This window comes from Zeus faber (assembly GCF_960531495.2).
Source record: "Zeus faber genome assembly, chromosome: 15".
In the NCBI taxonomy this organism is placed as follows: Eukaryota; Metazoa; Chordata; class Actinopteri; order Zeiformes; family Zeidae; genus Zeus; species Zeus faber.
Window position 1 is genome coordinate 813,868 of NC_137194.1, and position 20,000 is coordinate 833,867.

Here is a 20,000-nt window from a genome sequence, read left to right on the forward strand (position 1 = left end):
CCAAGAACTGAAGCCCAAAAAGAATCCCCTCAGTCAGCTGCTCATGAGCCTTACTGAGCAGCCAACACCAATATGGTTCCATGTCAGAGCAGCACTGCTTGACCATCACACATCACAGTCAAGCAAAGAGTTAAAGAAACCAAGACCTATCTGGAACATTGAACCATCAAACCAAAACACAAAACAGCCTAAAAAGAGAATATACACTGTCAGAGATATGAAGCATATATGTTTACTGTCAGAGATATGAAGCAGAGCCAGATCCTGAGCAAGTACAGGCTCAGTTAGCACAGTCCAGACATCGAAAAAGGAAGAAACAAGACATCCTGGCTGCCCAAAGAGCAAAGATTATGAGGTCAGTGTAAGACAGGTGTGGTCAGTGTAAGACAGGTGAGGTCAGTGTAAGACAGGTGAGTTCAGTGGAGTACAGGTGTGGTCAGTGTAAGACAGGTGTGGTCAGTGTAAGACAGGTGAGGTCAGTGTAAGACAGGTGAGGTAGAGACAGACATGCACTTTCTACTACACTGTCAACCATACCAACACATCAGACAACAACGTTTAGATAAATTCAACTCAATTTCAGCATCATTCACCGCACTGTCTGATGAGTAAAGATGGCCGTGCTCCTCGGGGAGGGGCACACAGCCGCCCTCGCTGGACGCTTCCTCTTACAGTGTCATAAGATGAGCTGTAAGCTGCCCTCTACATACTGCTACTTTTTATTTACTTACTTTTTACTTTTATTGTCATTTTTCATGTTATTACTGCTATTATTATGAGGTTCATCTGTTGTGATTGTAAACAATGTTGTTGTTGAGTTATTGTCTCTAATGTTGTAGTTGTTGAGTTATTGTCTCTAATGTTGTAGTTGTTGAGTTATTGTCTCTAATGTTGTTGTTGTTGAGTTATTGTCTCTAATGTTGTAGTTGTTGAGTTATTGTCTCTAATGTTGTAGTTGTTGGGTTATTGTCTCTAATGTTGTTGTTGTTGAGTTATTGTCTCTAATGTTGTTGTTGAGTTATTGTCTCTAATGTTGTTGTTGTTGTTGAGTTATTGTCTCTAATGTTGTTTTTGTTGTTGTTGTTGTTGTTGTTGTTGAGTTATTGTCTCTAATGTTGAAGAAAAGAAACAGAAAGAAAAAACAGTCTTTATTTGTCACGCAACACACCACATGCACATGCTTTGATGGTGCCGGTGAAATGTCACATGACACCGCACAACAACACATGCATATACACACACACACACTCTTTGGGTGGTGCTGGTGAGATGGTTCCTCTGCATTGAACCATCCTGGCTTGTCCTTCCTCCGGGGCCACAGCAGGAGCAGTGGGCAGCGTACGTGGACGCACCCGGGGACCAGGTGATAAGTGTCCATCCCTGGTCAGACCATGATGGGTGCATGTTTTGGGTGGGGGTCCTTACTGACGTGAGGTGGAGGAAACCCCATGTGAGCACGGGGAGAACATGCAAACTCCACACAGAAAGGCTCCTATTTGGAAGATAACCCACCGGAGCACAGTGCCAACAGCGCCCCAGGCGGGAATCAAACCCAGGACCTTCTTGCTGTGAAGCAGCAGTGCAATGCACTGCACCACCGTGAGTTATTGTCTCTAATGTTGTTGTTGTTGAGTTATTGTCTCTAATGTTGTTGTTGTTGAGTTATTGGCTCTAATATTGTTGTTGTTGTTGTTGTTGTTGTTGTTGTTGTTGTTGTTGAGTTATTGTCGCTAATGTTGTTGTTGTTGAGTTATTGTCTCTAATGTTGTTGTTGAGTTATTGTCTCTAATGTTGTTGTTGAGTTATTGTCTCTAATGTTGTTGTTGTTGTTGTTGTTGAGTTATTGTCTCTAATGTTGTTGTTGAGTTATTGTCTCTAATGTTGTTTTTGAGTTATTGACTCTAATGTTGTTGTTGTTGAGTTATTGTCTCTAATGTTGTTGTTGAGTTATTGCCTCTAATGTTGTTGAGTTATAGTCTCTAATGTTGTTGTTGTTGAGTTATTGTCTCTAATGTTGTTGTTGTTGTTGAGTTATTGTCTCTAATGTTGTTTTTGAGTTATTGTCTCTAATGTTGTTGTTGTTGTTGTGTTATTGTCTCTAATGTTGTTGTTGTTGTTGAGTTATTGTCTCTAATGTTGTTTTTGAGTTATTGTCTCTAATGTTGTTGTTGTTGTTGTGTTATTGTCTCTAATGTTGTTGTTGTTGTTGAGTTATTGTCTCTGATGTTGTTGTTGTTGTTGTTGTGTTATTGTCTCTAATGCTGTGTTGTTGTTGTTGTTGAGTTATTGTCTCTAATGTTGTTGTTGTTGTTGTTGTGTTATTGTCTCTAATGCTGTGTTGTTGTTGTTGTTGTTGAGTTATTGTCTCTAATGTTGTTGTTGAGTTATTGTCTCTAATGTTGTTGTTGTTGAGTTATTGTCTCTAATGTTGTTGTTGTTGTTGTTGTGTTATTGTCTCTAATGTTGTTGTTGTTGTTGAGTTATTGTCTCTAATGTTGTTGTTGTTGTTGAGTTATTGTCTCTAATGTTGTTGTTGTTGTGTTATTGTCTCTAATGTTGTTGTTGTTGTTGTTGAGTTATTGTCTCTAATGTTGTTGTTGTTGTGTTATTGTCTCTAATGTTGTTGTTGTGTTATTGTCTCTAATGTTGTTGTTGAGTTATTGTCTCTAATGTTGTTGTTGTTGAGTTATTGTCTCTAATGTTGTTGTTGTTGTTGTGTTATTGTCTCTAATGTTGTTGTGTGATTGTCTCTAATGTTGTTGAGTTATTGTCTCTCATGTTGTTGTTGTTGTTGTTGTTGTTGTTGTTGTTGTTGTTGTTGTTGTTGCCCTCTAGCTTTGGCAAACTGTTATAATAACTGTCATGAAATAAAGATCAATTGAATTAAATTGAATTGAGAGAGAGGATGATGCTGGTGAAGTATATATATATATATATATATATACTGTTTATTATCATTATATGCATCATATTATTATTATTATTATTATTATTATTATTATTATTAGTTGTATTATTATTAGTATTATTATTATAGTGTTATATATTATTACTATGTATATACTGTTCTTTATTATTATTATATGTATATATTCTACCTCATGTGGATGGGTGGGGTTAGGGTCCGATCCGATGGAGCAACTATGGGATGTGCTGGAACAACAAGCCGGATCCATGGGGGCCCCACCTCCAACCTCCAGGACTTAAAGGATCTGCTGCTAACGTCTTGGTGCCAGATTCCACAGGACACCTTCAGAATCTGGAGTCACTGCCTCCACCTCACAGCTGTTTTGGGGATGCGAGGTGGAGCTACACTGTGTTTATTAATGGAGCTTTAATTTAACACAAGTCTATGACATAAATCTATTCCCTTTATCTTTTGAGTATACATATGTATGAAAGTATGTTTATGTATGAAAGTATGTATATGTATGAAAGTATGTTTATGTATGAAAGTATGTATATGTATGAAAGTATGTTTATGTATGAAAGTATGTTTATGTATGAAAGTATGTTTATGTATGAAAGTATGTATATGTATGAAAGTATGTATATGTATGAAAGTATGTATATGTATGAAAGTATGTTTATGTATGAAAGTATGTATATGTATGAAAGTATGTTTATGTATGAAAGTATGTATATGTATGAAAGTATGTTTATGTATGAAAGTATGTATATGTATGAAAGTATGTTTATGTATGAAAGTATGTATATGTATGTATGAAAGTATGTATATGTATGTATGAAAGTATGTATATGTATGAAAGTATGTTTATGTATGAAGGTATGTATATGTATGAAAGTATGTATACGTATGTATGAAAGTATGTATATATATGAAAGTATGTTTATGTATGAAGGTATGTATATGTATGAAAGTATGTATACGTATGTATGAAAGTATGTATATGTATGAAAGTATGTATACGTATGAAAGTATGTATACGTATGTATGAAAGTATGTATATCTATGAAAGTATGTATACGTATGTATGAAAGTATGTATATGTATGTATGAAAGTATGTATATGTATGAAAGTATGTATACGTATGTATGAAAGTATGTATATGTATGTATGAAAGTATGTATATGTATAAAAGTATGTATACGTATGTATGAAAGTATGTATACGTATGTATGAAAGTATGTATATGTATGTATGAAAGTATGTATATGTATGAAAGTATGTATACGTATGTATGAAAGTATGTATATGTATAAAAGTATGTATACGTATGTATGAAATTTTGTATATGTATGAAAGTATGTATACGTATGAAAGAATGTATATGTATGTATGAAAGTATGTATATGTATGAAACTCTCTCCATCCCTCCACCAGCCTGTCTCTCCATCCCTCCATCAGCCTGTCTCTCCATCCCTCCACCAGCCTGTCTCTCCATCCCTCCACCAGCCTGTCTCTCCATCCCTCCACCAGCCTGTCCCTCCATCCCTCCACCAGCCACCCGGCTGACCGACTGTTGACGTTGTTGCCGTCTGGTTGACGTCACCGGGACATTGGGCAACAAGAAGCTTCCGGTTGTATTGACGACACATGAACAGCTGTACACAAGCTCTGGTCACTTGTACATTCAATGTAAAGAAGCTCATTAAATGTAATTGAATGTTATTGTATGTCATTGAATGTAATTGAATGTTGTAGGATGTAATTGAATGTTATTGTATGTAATTGAATGTAATTGGATGTTGTTGGATGTAATTGAATGTACATATTGATTGGCACACCTCTACTTAAAACAACAATGTTTAATATTTCTGTTCTTCGTGTTCAGTCATACTCCCTCTCTGGATTACATGTGATATATTCCCCATTTTTACATTTCCCTGAACCGCTGCTGCTTTTTAATTTGACTTTCCTTTTATTCTGTGTATTTCTGCTCATTTGCTGTCTCTTTTTAACAATCACTTCTTCTACGGAGCTGTCACCGTTCACAATGACCCTGATACACTGAGCGTCTGATCAATTCAACTCTTTGACTTTGGCTCTGGTGGTGGTGGTGTCGTCACCTACCTGTGAAGGTCTCTGACTCGTCCAGGAGCAGCATGGTCACCCAGGGGTCCGTGGAGGGAGATGGAGAGGGTTTCCTGCTCTTCCCCCTCTCTCTCTTTTCCCCTCCTCTGCTTTCTCTCTCTCTCTCTCTCTCTCTCTCGTGTTCTGCTGGAGTCTCGTTCGTCAAACCTCTTCAGAACAGCAGCTCCAGGAGGAGGAGAACCAAGAAGGAACTCCTGAGGAAGAAGAGGAGAAAGGCCTCCCTCGCTCCCTCGCTCCCTCGCTCCCTCGCTCCCTCGCTCCCTCTCTCTTTCCTTCTACTTTTCTCAGGTTTCACTCCTCTGCCCTCTACGCTGCGTCCTCCTCTGTGTCCTCGTGTGAATGTGAGCTTTAGGAAGCTGAAGCTCAGGGAAACTTACATAACCTCTCAGGCTGGAGCCGGGGCCCCTCCGAGGGGGGCTCCGACAGGCGCCATGCACCAACCACACCACAACCTCGGCCCCTCCCTAGGCCCCACCTCTAAAAAAAAACTTAACCCAGTGAAACCAAGGCACACACACACGCACGCACGCACGCACACACACACACACACACACACACACACACACACACACACACACACACACACACACACAGGAAACAGGAACACTTCACTGAGTCAGTTTGGATTAGTTTGCTGTGCAGCGACCAGCCAAGAACTTGGAAAGTGGGTGAGTAGAACACACAGATGTCTCTAGTACAGGGGGTCCCAGACTTTAAGAGCGAGACACCCCGCCCCCACCCATCCCCCCATCCACCCACAAAATGAATCTATAATCTTGAGTCTTGAAAAGGGTAAACATATATAAATATACTTTATTATAGTAAACTGCTGCGTGTCAAATCTCACACCCAAAACTCACCATCATTAGTGAAGTTTGTGCAAAAATATATATATATTAACATGGAGCGGCTGCATGCAAAGTGTTTTAGCTCAATGCATAGCTGCACATGGGATCAGCTAGCCTAGCTTCTGTGATATGAGGGGAATGCACCTTCCATGCAGCTTGTTCATGCATTTAAGGTTGATATAGTTTCATATTTACAGGATGAATTGGTAATGACTTCTCTCTTAATCTGGCTATGATGGAAAAATAGACTTGTTTCTCTCTTTTTACTACTGATATTTTATTACTATATCTTCATATTTAGGTCAAGCAACGGAGGCAGTTTGTAATAGTTAATGAAACATTAAGCAACTTTTAATGATGTGGATCCTGGGTTCAGAGCAGTTCAAACCACAGATTTAATCCAAGTTTCATTCAGAGCGTGAAGAACTTTTTATTTGATACGATGGAACAAAGACTGACATTCATGTAAATATGATCATTAAGGCATGAAATACAAGAGAAGCACATATCAAGACGTTTGGATGTGATACATCAAATGTGTAGTCGCATTAAATTCTCTGTTGCTCAATGGATCAATTATTTGATCAATCAATTCACATCCATTGATATACGTTTATACATGCTATATATTTATACATATTTATACATTTATACAGACTACATATATTTCCTTATACAAACATATGTTTGTTTAGTGCCACAAGGACAGCGAATCTGCAGGTTTCATACAAACAGTTTGAATAAACACACAAGTGACCGTTTCAATCTGGATGGTGTTTGTGCCTCAACAAAATTAATAAATGAATTCAAACTGAAATCAACCAAAAATAAAATCCAAATTAGACGTAACAAACCGTCGGGGGTCAATTCATCCCCAGTTTTTAAAAGCTGAAATAAGTTTAGTTTGCATTATGTTGTGAAGGACTAATAATAAATAATAAATATACCAATTATAATTGAATTCGATTTGAACCATTCCAATAGTGCAGTTACCCACAATGCTTTGGTGCGCTGTTAAAAACACAAAATAAAACACAAAGTGAAGAAAGAAACCTGATTAGATAAAAAGTCATTCCTACGCATATACACATTGATTTTCCTTTATTATATTGGTTTTATTTTTTTGATTTTTAAAATTATTGGGTAATTCTACTTTGTATTAAATGCATTGTGCTTGTTTGCTTTGCTTTTATTTTTTACAATCTGATTTCATTCCTTATTTAATGTAAAGCAGTTGCATGTTGTGTATGAAATGAGATTGTTATTTTTGTTATTATTGTTATTATTATTATCATTATAATAATAATAATAATAATAAAATATTATTAATAATAATAATAATAATAATAATAATAATAATTTATTCATTTATTTACTTATTCATTTATGTGTTTGTTTGTTTGTTTGTTTGTTTGTTTGTTTGTTTATTTTTAGGATCCAGCCTGCACGGAATTTTTAAAACGAAAACAATTTTAAGCACAACAATGAAATAAGCTACAAACACGGTTGAGGTGTCGTTTAAACCGGTTTGTCACAAGCATCTTGTGGTTTAAATTTATTATAAATGGTTCCACATACGGAGCAGAAATTAGTGAAAAACCAAACAACTTTGACCCCAAATATTAAGCTGGTCCTGCTTGACCGACCACTGTTCATAAATAAAATGGATGACTATAAACGATATTTAAAGTAAGACTCTTTATGACGTCATCATATTATTTACTATAAATGATATTTACAGTAAGACTCTTTATGACGTCATCATATTATTTACTATAAATGATATTTACAGTAAGACTCTTTATGACGTCATCATATTATTTACTATAAATTATATTTACAGTAAGGAACTTTATGATGTCATCATATTATTTACTTTAAATTATTTTTACAGTAAGATGCTTTATGACATCATCATATTATTTACTATAAATGATATTTACAGTAAGATGCTTTATGACATCATCATATTTATTATACATTTTCAGGTTCTGATTCAGAATGTACATTGGACCGTGTACAGTGTGCAGTGTAGACTCTGTCACTCTGAAGTGGTTAGAGATTACAAACTATACGTTTATGTGGATGTTTATGTACTTTCTGAACTGGTACATGTCTGTAGATCTGTTAGATTTATAGTTTATCTCTTGGTCCACATTACTTTGCTGGATTAATGAAAAATAAATTAAATCTAAAAACATTAATCTAGAAACACCCATGACCATGTTGAGTCGAGTTCATTTGAATTTGCAAGTAAGTGATGAGTTCAAGATCCAGCAAGGTGTTCTAAAAAGAAGCCGTGATAAGGTATCACAAAAATACCACAACGTTTTTCCTATTACACGGAAACGTAACTTTTTGAAAATGTAATTCAAGACAATAAAGACAATAAAGAAGCCATTATCCAATTCTCCAGTCCTCAAGGTCAGTCAATATTCAAATAAAAAGAACTATGGACGTAACTTCACGATGTTTGATGTTTGTAAGTTGAGTCAATTTCAATGAAACCAAAAAACTGTTACACCTACCCAAAATGAATAAACTGTACCCTTTGTATTGCTTCCTGCAGCTATATTTATTATTATTATTATTATTATTATTATTATTATTATTATTATTATTATAAAAACTTTATAACAAACTGTGCTGAGTCATTTAATCTCACTGTCCTTAAAAATACACAAAAAAATGACATAAATATAATTTGAACAGCATACTGATCTGTTTAGTTCATGAATGTTAAAAATAAAGTTGAATTGGATTCCAGGGAACATCATGTGAAGCTGCATTTCATAACAGACCTTACGAAACCAGCTGGGCAGCCTTGAGAAATAGGTCAGTGTGATAAGACCGTCCCAGAGCTACAGACACACAGACAGACAGATGGACAGATGGGTAGACAGGTAGACAAACAGACAGACAGACAGACAGACAGGCTGAAACTGCACTTACTCACCCATGCATGACATGAGGTTAATTCTTATCCCTCTCTCTTCAGCTGCTCCAACTGCCCATGCTTCTCTCTCTCTCCCTCTCTCTCTTAAGAACTTCCACTCCTCCACTCTGTTGTAAAGCGTGTTCCCTGATGCTAACACACTCCCACCTTCCTCTCATCCCTGTGTGTGTGTGTGTGTGTGTGTGTGTGTGTACGTGTGCATGTGTGTGTGTGTGTGTACATGTGTGTGTGTGTGTGTGTGTGTGTGTGTGTGTACATGTGTGTGTGTGTGTGTACATGTGTGTGTGTGTGTGTGTGTGTGTGTACGTGTGTGTGTGTGTGTGTACGTGTGTGTGTGTGTGTGTACATGTGTGTGTGTGTGTGTGTGTGTGTGTACATGTGTGTGTGTGTGTGTACATGTGTGTGTGTGTGTGTGTGTGTACATGTGTGTGTGTGTGTGTGTGTGTGTGTACGTGTGTGTGTGTGTGTGTACGTGTGTGTGTGTGTGTGTGTGTACATGTGTGTGTGTGTACATGTGTGTGTGTGTGTGTGTGTGTGTGTGTGTGTACATGTGTGTGTGTGTACATGTGTGTGTGTGTACATGTGTGTGTGTGTGTGTGTGTGTGTGTGTGTGTACATGTGTGTGTGTGTACATGTGTGTGTGTGTGTGTGTGTACATGTGTGTGTGTGTGTGTGTGTGTGTACGTGTGTGTGTGTGTGTGTACGTGTGTGTGTGTGTGTGTGTGTGTGTGTGTGTGTGTGTACATGTGTGTGTGTGTGTGTGTGTGTGTGTGTGTGTGTACATGTGTGTGTGTGTGTGTGTGTGTGTGTGTGTGTGTACATGTGTGTGTGTGTGTGTGTGTGTGTGTGTGTGTACGTGTGTGTGTGTGTACGTGTGTGTGTGTGTGTGTGTGTGTGTACATGTGTGTGTGTGTACATGTGTGTGTGTGTGTGTGTGTGTGTGTGTGTGTGTGTGTGTGTGTGTGTGTGTGTAACTGCAGATCCACCGGCATGCAGCGTGGACCAGAAGGCCATGGGCACAATTACAAAACAACGTGTCGCTGAAAGCAGCCCCTAACCGCCGTGTGTAGGAGCCCCCCCTACTGCACTGCCCGGGCCGGGGCTCCTCCTCTTCACTCCGACCAATTGGCAGCGGACCGGCTGTGATGTCACCAAGCCCCGCCCCTAGCAGCAAGGCTGCCTTAGGTAACAGGGGTGAGAGGGTTCAAGTAGGGCATATAGAGGGATAGAAGGAGAGAGAGAGAGAGAGGGAGAGGGATGAGTACATGTTAATGGTAGGATCAGAGGGGACTCTCTAGGAAGCTTCACGTACTGTTCAGCTCTTGGAACTGGTGTAGTTGACTATGTGATCACTGACATGGACCACGCCCTCCTCCATCAGCATGTTCACTGTCTGACCAGAGACACCACTAACAGACCACTGTCAGATAAATGTCTATCTGAAAACCATTGGACAACAAACAAAAAAAGAATGTGAGGCCTGCAAAATGTGACATATGACAGTGACGCCACCTTCAAAAGTATCATCACTTCTCCTCCAATGACCAACATGATGAATAACTTCCTCTCAGCCACATTCCAAACAAATCAATCTGGAATAAATAAACAATAAATAAGGCCATAACACAAAGGAATACTATTTTTCACAAATCAGCCAATAAAGCAGGTCTTACTAACAATAATTCCACCATAAAACCGAAGCCCAAAAAGGAAAAGGGGTTTGATGAAGAGTGTAAACATGTCAAAAAAATTGAAGAAACCTGTCCAATAAAAACACCATCAACCACAAAACACAGAACTACGTCAGTCACACTGAAACCCTGAGAGAATACAAACAAAAAAAAAGAAAACATTACAATCAAAAATTAAAAGAAATTGAAGAGTCCATCGGCCAAAACCAATCTGGGAAAGATGGAACGACCTAAAAACAAAGAAAATAAACATTTTACTACAAAATGGTTTTATTTGGAAAAAACCTTTTGAAAAGCTGTTTGAAGAAATACCACCGAGCAGTCTGTCCCCCAACAAGAAACAAATACAAGAGAAATGAAGAATACTTGAAACAACATCAAGGACAACCAGAAAACACTTGATTACCAAATGACAATAAAGGAATGAGAAGACAACGTTAAAAAGGTCAAATCAGGAAAGTCATGCGGTCCCGACAGCATCAGGATGGAGCCTCCTGAGCTTCAACTGTTCAACCTGCTCCTTCAAGCTGTGTGTGTGTGTGTGTGTGTGTGTGTGTGTGTGTGTGTGTGTGTGTGTGTGTGTGTGTGTGTGTGTGTGTGTGTGTGTGTGTGTATATGCATGTGTTGTAGTGCGGTGTCATGTGACAAAGATTCTAAATGAACTTAGGAAGGAAGTCAAACGGTTGCTCTTTGCTTGCAGACGACTTGGTGCTATCCCTATTATATATACTATAAGTAGTAAATATTTGATTCAAGATTCAAGAGGTTTATTCGTCACATACATATACATACTTTCACCCATATACATACTTTCATACATACATATACATGCTTTCATACGTATACATACTTTCATACATATGTATACATACTTTCATACGTATACATACTTTCATACATATAAATACTTTCATACATATACATACTTTCATACGTATACATACTTTCATACATATGTATACATACTTTCATACATATACATACTTTCATACATATACATACCTTCATACATATACTGTATGCAGTGAAATGTCAATGCAACGCACCTGGTGATTACACACAATGTTCTAGACTGAACACAGTAGCTGCCTAAGAATTACTTGACCAACTAACTGATTCCTAAAAGGTAATGCAGTAAGTAGAATACTATAAAATAAAATAAAAATATATAGAATACAATTAAATTAAATTAAATAGATAAGGGAATAGACCTATGTATATGGGATAGGCTAATTATGTATATACAGATATGTGCATTAAAGTGGCATGTGAATAAAGTGAGGTAGTGAGGTAGGTTTGATAGTATAATGGTACCAGTATCCCTATAATGAATAGCATAAGTAGTAAATATTTGATAGTATAATAGTACCGGTATCCCTATAATATATACTATAAGAAGTTAATATCTGATAGTAAAATGGTACCACTATCCCTATAATATATAGTATTAGTAGTAAATATTTGATAGTATAATGGTACCAGTATCCCTATAATATATAGTATAAGTAGTAAATATTTGATAGTAAAATGGTACCAATATCCCTATAATATATATAGTATAAGTAGTAAATATTTGATAGTACAATGGTACCAATATCCCCATAAAATATACTATAAGTAGTAAATATCTGATCGTATAAAGATACCAGTATCCCTATAATATATAGTACAAGTAAAAAATATTTGATAGTACAATGGTACCAGTATCCCTATAATATATACTATAAGTAGTAAATATCTGATGGTATAATGGTACCAGTATCCCTATAATATATAGTATAAGTGCTAAATATTTGATAGTACAATGGCACCAGTATCCTGATAATATATAGTATAAATACTAAATATTTGATAGTATAATAGTACCAGTATCCCTATACCCTAAACAGACACTCTGGTGAGGAAGGCGAGGCAGCGTCTTTACCACCTCAGGCAGCTGATGAAACTCAGGGTCCTTGTGAGGATCCTCAAGTCCTTTTACTGTGGAGCAGTGGAGAGCATCCTGACAGGCAACATCACTGCCTGCTTTGGGAACTGTACTGCTCAGGACAGGCGGGCCCTGCAGAAGGTGGTGCGTTCAGCTGAACGTACCACTGGAACTACCCTCCCCTCCCCGCAGGACTTATACCCCAGGAGGTGTAGTAGCAGAGCCCGCAGGATCATGAAGGATCCTCACCACCACAACAACGGACTGTTCCAGCTGCTGTGGTGGAGCAAGAGCCTCCACAGCCACACAGCGAGAACAGAGACTGAGACGGAGTTTCTACATCAAGACATAAGAACTGTCAACGCTGAACTCACCAGGGGCCCTCACTGAGCTACACATATAGGCTCCACTACCTTACTGTACTGTATGTAGCATACTGTACCGCATACTGTGTCACTGTTCTGGGTTCGGTGCACTGTACTGTTGTATAATGGGCTGTATATCTCACAAACACTACCTCACTTTATTCACATGCCACTTTGATGCACATATCTGTATATACATAAATAGCATATCCCATATACACAAGTCTATTCCCTTTATCTATTTTGTATGAAAGCATGTATATGTATGTGACTAATAAAAATAATACAGATTTCAAAAATACAGGACAAGGTGTAAATATCCTTTGTATGCAAGCACTTGCCAAGAGAGTACACTGACCATGGAAGGTTGACCAGAGGGGTTTTCAAGTGGGCATCCTCCTTCCTTAACGTTAGCTTGATGAGCCCACGATGCCTCTGGAGGCTCAACAGGCTGTGTGTCAACCTGATCATAAGCCTCGTCCACTGACTCCTCCCAGGGTGCGGTAAGCTCGATGATGAAGACCTTCCTGAGAGAAGGGTACCAGAGTACCACATCAGGCCTGAGAGTGGTGGTTGCAATCTCTGGAGGAAATACAAGTTGCCGGATAACGTCAAACAGCATCTTCCAGTCGCAGGCTAAGCCAAGCTGGCCTTGCTGCAGTGGTGTGGGGCTGCTCCTGGTTACCCTCGTCCCCTCACTGACGAAGGTGTTTGTTGTTTGCAGGTGGTTGGATGCTGATGGTGGTACGGAGTCGGTGGCAGCTCGTTTGTTTTCCAGGGTAGAGGCAAGGCTCTTTTGGAATTGGTTGTGACGTCAGATGTAACGTCCCTTGGTGAGGCTGACTTTACACCCTGTGAGTATGTGCTTGAGGGAGGCTGGCCTGGAGCAGAGGGCACATCCTGGTTCTTCTCCCAACCCCTGATGGTGATGAACCGGTGTTGGAAAGACGTCATACGTAGCTCTAATGATAAAGCTAAGCCGCCTGGCTTCCATGCTCCACAAGTCCTTCCAGCTGATCTCCCTCCTCTCCACACTGTCCACCGTCACTGTTTAGCAAGGCAGAGCGCTTTGGCCCACCTTGCAGCTTCCTCCTGGTGGCGGACTTCCTCCACCACCATCTTCCACTGTTCTGGAGCTGTGGCTCTGTTCCAAGCTGGGCGGGTAGTTGTTAAGCCAAGGCCTCCTCTTCCTGGCTGAACATGTCCCACGATGTCCGCCTGTCTGAGAGCTGCTGCTGCCTCGTCCACTGCTCTGGCCCCATTGCATCCTGCTGCCAAGGACGGTGCGTCGTTGCTCACCACTGCGTCTTGGGATTCATTCAGTGTCGTCTCAAGTCTTACTTTAGCGCACTGCAACGCCTCCGTGAGACCAGTGAGAGGCCGTTCGAGGGCACAATCTCCGTAGAGGCCGACAGTCGAAAGGCACCGTGGGACTAGGAGCCACTTCCTGATGCAGCCTGGGACTCCTCTTTCCAGCTTCTCCAAGGTTGAGATTGGGACCTCATAAACTGTGAGGGGCCACAGCACCCGGGGTAGGGGGCCAAACTGCAAGCAAGAGACATCAAGAGAGAGAGAGAGGGAGAGAGAGAGAGAGAGGGAGAGGGAGAGAGAGAGACTTTGACTTTTAAGGTTCCTTTATTTGCAGTAAGTCATGTCACAGCAGCAGCAACTTGATCACGAAGGAACCAAAAAAACAACAAAAGAGCACAGACATCCCTCTTCAGAGATAACCAGGTAGGCAGGGACCTGCTGGATTCTTCACCAGGTTTGAGACTGCTGTTCACTATAAGGACTGTTCCCTTTGTAGCCCAGACTTCCTCCTTTCTACAGTTTACCTCCTTGGAGAGAGAGAGAGAGGGGGGGGGGGGAAAGAGAGAGGGGGGGAGAAAGAGAGAGAGAGGGAGGGAGAGCGAGAGAGAGGGGGGGGGGGAGAGAGAGGGAGGGAGAGCGAGAGAGAGAGAGAGGGGGAGAAAGAGAGAGAGAGAGAGAAAGAGAGAGGGGGGAGAAAGAGAGAGAGAGGGAGGGAGGGAGAGAGAGAGAGAGAGCGAGAGAGGGAGGTAGAGAGAGAGAGAAAGAGAGAGGGGGAGAAAGAAAGAGAGAGGGGGGGAGGGAGGGAGAGAGAGGGAGAGAGAGAGGCAGAGAAAGAGAGAGAGAGAGAGAGGGAGGGAGGGAGGGAGGGAGAGATAGAGAGAGAGAGAGGGGGAGAAAGAGAGGGGGGGAGAAAGAGAGAGAGAGAGGGAGGGAGAGCGAGAGAGAGAGGGGGAGAAAGAGAGAGAGAGAGAAAGAGAGGTAGAGAGGGAGGGAGGGAGAGAGGTCTGTTTCAAAACAATATGGTTGTTTTGCAGGGCCTTTCTAAAAGCACACAGCCCCAGTGAAGGGGGGAGGAGGTTGGGAGAGAAACAGGGTGGGGGAGGAGAGAGAGGGGGGGTGTATGATTGTATTGAACTGTTCTGGTCATATTACATGAAAAACAACCAATACCAAATATTGATTAGAAGACACACACACACACACACACACACACACACACACGGTTACATGGACACACGACCACAGTTTAAGGCAGCAGTTCCTGTGGAGCCGGAAGGGTCGGATTCACTGTTTACATAACCTGTCTGCCCGAGAGGGAGGGAGGGAGGATTTGTATTGTTGTTGTTGTTGTGTTGTATTGTTGTTGTGCTGCATTGTTGCAGTGTTGTATTGTTGTTGTGTTGACGTGTTGCTGTGTTGCATTGTTGTTGTGTTGGATTATTGATGTGTTGTATTGTTGTTGTTGTTGTGCTGTAATGTTGTTGTGTTGCGTTGTTGTTTTGTTGTATTGTTGCTGTGCTGCATTGTTGTAGTGTTGTATTGTTGTTGTGTTGACTTGTTGTTGTGTTGCATTGTTGTTGTGTTGGATTATTGTTGTGTTGTATTGTTGTTGTGCTGCATTGTTGTAGTGTTGTATTGTTGTTGTGTTGACTTGTTGTTGTGTTGCATTGTTGTTGTGTTAGATTATTGTTGTGTTGTATTGTTGTTGTTGTTGTATTCTTGTTGTGTTAACTTCTTGTGTTGCATTGTTGTAGTGTTGTAATTACACAGTGTGTGTTCTATGATGTTGTTGTGGGGGCTTATTGTTGTGTTGCATGTTATACTTGTGTTATATGTGTGATATTTTTGCTGTTGTGTTGTATTGTTGTGGTTGTGTTGTATTGTTGTTGTTGTTGTTGTTGTTTTGTATTGTGTGTAATGCTGCTAAGCGCATAGTGCACTATGCTAATGAGCAGTGAAATACTGGGATGACGACATCTTGTTGTGAAAACAGCAGAAAAAAATCTAAATGGATGAAATGTTCAAAGTCTTTGTTTTGTTTTGAGCGCTTGAGCGACAAATTATTTATAAATAAATCACATTTCATTGTTATATCATACGATCATTAAACAATTTGCCCGTATCAAACAAATCTTTGAAACGACTCGGAAATCTGGACCTACTCTGGCAAAAGAAGTGACTCTAAAAAAAACAAATCTCCAAAAACAGAACGTTTCGTAACGGAATCAAACTCGCAACCGAAAAACAAAAAAACAAAGCAGTGTCACCACCAAGTGTGGCAGCTGGTGGAGCCTTCACACTCCCCACCTCCCAGTCTGCCCAGCCGCTGATCAGGTCACACACACACCTACACACACACACACACACATACACACATACACACACATGCACACACACATACACACATGCACACACACATATACACACATACACACACACACACACACACACATATACACACATACATGCACACACACGTACACACATACACACAAGCACACACACGCACATACACACACAAGCACACACACATGCACACACACATGCACACACACATGCACACACACATGCACACACACATGCACACACACACACGCACACACACATGCACACGCACACACACATGCACACATAAACACACACACCTGCACTGATCACTCTGCACCACCTCCAGCCACCACCTCAAGTCACCACCTCCAGCCACCACCTCAAGTCACCACCTCAAGTCACCACCTCCAGCCACCACCTCCAGCCACCACCTCAAGTCACCACCTCCAGCCACCACCTCAAGTCACCACCTCAAGTCACCACCTCCAGCCACCACTTCAAGTCACCACCTCAAGTTACCACCTCAAGTCACCACCTCCAGTCACCACCTCAAGTCACCACCTCAAGTCACCACCTCCAGCCACCACCTCCAGTCACCACCTCAAGTCACCACCTCCAGCCACCACCTCAAGTCACCACCTCCAGCCACCACCTCAAGTCACCACCTCAAGTCACCACCTCCAGCCACCACCTCAAGTCACCACCTCCAGCCACCACCTCAAGTCACCACCTCCAGCCACCACCTCAAGTCACCACCTCAAGTCACCACCTCAAGTCACCACCTCCAGTCACCACCTCAAGTCACCACCTCCAGCCACCACCTCAAGTCACCACCTCAAGCGAGTTAAGTGGCCCCCAGCCAGCAGCAAGAACGAGTGGCGCCAATTCGATGAAGACAGTATCTTGGAAGCAACCTTGAAGGGAGAAGCAGATAGGAGACTTAAAGCAATGACGACCATAATCATCAGCCTCGGCACTGAGAGCTTTGGTACAGTGGAGAAGCGTGGGACCAAAGGCCAATACATCAAGAACCGCAGGGCAGAGAAGATCACGCAGTTGAGACAAGAACTGTGACTTCTGAAAAAGCAGTTTAAGGAGGCTAGTGAGGAGGAGAAGAGCGGGCTTGCAGAACTCCGTAACATCCTCAGAAAGAGACTCATAACTCTCCGTAGAGCAGAGTGGCACAGGAGGCGTACCAAAGAAAGATCTAGGAAACGTGCTGCCTTCCTAGCTAATCCATATGGATTCACCAGACAACTGCTAGGCCAGAAGCGCAGCAGCCAACTCATGTGCTCGAAAGAAGACATTGACAACCAGCTGCAAAACACATACAGCGATGCAGCAGGAGGAGTAGACCAAGAGAGTGCAGAGCCCTGATCAGCCCTCCTATACCAACCACTGACTTTAACATCAAAGAGCCCAGTTTTAAAGAAGTTCAAGCTGTGGTCAAGGCTGCCAGGACCAGCTCAGCACCTGGACCCAGTGGAGTGCTTTACCTGGTGTATAAGAGGTGCCCCAAGCTCACGTTCCGTCTGTGGAAGATCCTGAGGGTGATCTGGAGGAGGGGGAAGGTAGCCCAACAATGGAGATTTGCAGAAGGAGCGTGGGTTCCAAAGGGGGAGAACTCTTCGAACATTGAGCAGTTTAGGACCATCTCACTGCTCTGCGTGGAAGGGAAGATATTTTTCAGTATCGTCTCCAAACGCCTGACAGAGTACCTCCTGAAGAATCATTAGATCGACACCTCTGTGCAGAAGGGTGGAATTCCCGGGGTACCAGTCTGCCTAGAACCCAGCATTGTGGTAACACAGCTCATCGGAGAGGCACGAGAAGGAAAAGGCGACCTGGTAGTGCTATGGTTAGACCTTGCCAATGCGGCTCCATACCTCACAAACTGGTTCAAACAGCATTGGAACAACATCACATCCCAAGTAACATCAAGGACCTCATCTTGAATTAATATAACATCTGTAGCCTGAGATTTACTTCTGGACCCATCACATCCGAGTGGCACCGACTGGAAAAAGCGATCATCACTGGCTGCGCCATTTCAGTGAGCCTTTTTTGCGCTGGCCATCAACATGCTGGTCAAGTCGGCCGAGGTGGAGTCCAGAGGACCAGTATCCACGTCTGGAGTCCGGCAGCCCCTTATCAGGGCTTTCATGGATGACTTGACAGTTACAACCGCCTCGGTCCCAGGAAGCAGGTGGATCCTCCAGGGCTTGGAGAGGTTAATCACTTTGGCTCGGATGTGTTTCAAACTGTCAAAATCCAGGTCTCTGGTGCTGAAGAGAGGGAAGGTTACAGACCGGTTCCGTTTCTCTCTCGGAGGTTTCCATATTCCATCAGTTACAGAAAAACCCATAAAGAATCTCGGGAAAATCTTTGACTGCTCCCTGAAGGACTCTGCCTCCATCAGAGCAACCAACCAAGAACTAGAGGGATGGCTGAAAACTGTTGACAGATCAGGACTACCGGGGAAATTCAAAGCCTGGATATACCAGCATGGCATCCTACCCAGGATACTGTGGCCTCTGCTGGTGTATAAATTCCCACTGTCAACAGTCGAGGGGTTCGAGAGGAGGATTAGCCGTCACCTCCGTAGGTGGTTGGGATTGCCAAGAAGCCTGAGCAGCATGCCCTGTATGGCTACAGTAATAAAGCGACACTCCCAGTCCGAGTGAGGAGTTCAAGGTTGCCAGAGCAATGGAGGTGTTGCAATATAGGGAGTCCAGGGATCCAAAAGTCTCCCAGGCAGGCATTGAGGTGAGGACTGGAAGGAAGTGGGGAGTACTGGAAGCAGTGGACCAGGCGGAATCACGTCTACACCACAATGCGCTGGTGGGATCTGTGGCTGTTGACAGAGCAGGACTGGGCAGCATACCAACCACCAACTACATCAAGGCAAAGGGGAAAGAGAGGCGGGACTTGGTCCGGAAAGAAGTGAGAGCTGGGGTCGAGGAGCTGCGTGCGAGCCAGATGGTGGGAATGAGGCAGCAGGGTGCATGGATAAGGTGGGAACAGGCAGTGGATCGCAAGGTCACATGATCTGAGTTGTGGAAGGCTGAACCCTTCCGCATCAAGTTCTTCGTTCAATCCGTGGACGATGTTCTGCCCAACCTTTGGGCTTTGGGAGAGGGCCTGTACCGCTGGCGACATGACCGGGTGTTGAAGGCAATCGCTGAGTCCATCTGTAGCGCCATCGACCAGAGCAAGCGTCTCCCACCATCAAGACGAGAAATCGCCTTTGTGAGAGCGGGACAACATCCAAACCCGCGGCCAAAAGCTCAGGCAGGTCTTCTTGGGTCAGCTGGCGACTGGCAAATGAGGTTGGACCTGGAAACCCAACTCAAATTCCCCGAAGCCATCGTAGAGACCACCCTTCGCCCGGACATTGTGCTGTTCTCGGAAACATCCAAACAAGTGGTCATGTTGGAGCTCACAGTGGGAGGAGCGAATGGAAGAGGCCAACAAAAAGGAAGAGGGAGAAATATGCAGAGCCGGTGGAAAGGTGCTG

General features: G+C 42.1%; 1 protein-coding gene across 1 annotated transcript in view; it reads right to left on the bottom strand.

The window, feature by feature from the left end:
• The window catches only part of LOC307240636 (helicase ARIP4-like), a 40,724-nt gene extending 35,378 nt beyond the window's left edge, over positions 1-5,346 (bottom strand). The window contains exon 1 of the mRNA XM_080014474.1: positions 5,037-5,346. Coding sequence (XP_079870600.1) covers positions 5,037-5,070 — 34 coding nt within the window. The 5' untranslated portion in view covers positions 5,071-5,346. The remainder of the gene's footprint in view (positions 1-5,036) is intronic.
• Positions 5,347-20,000: the final 14,654 nt, after the last annotated feature.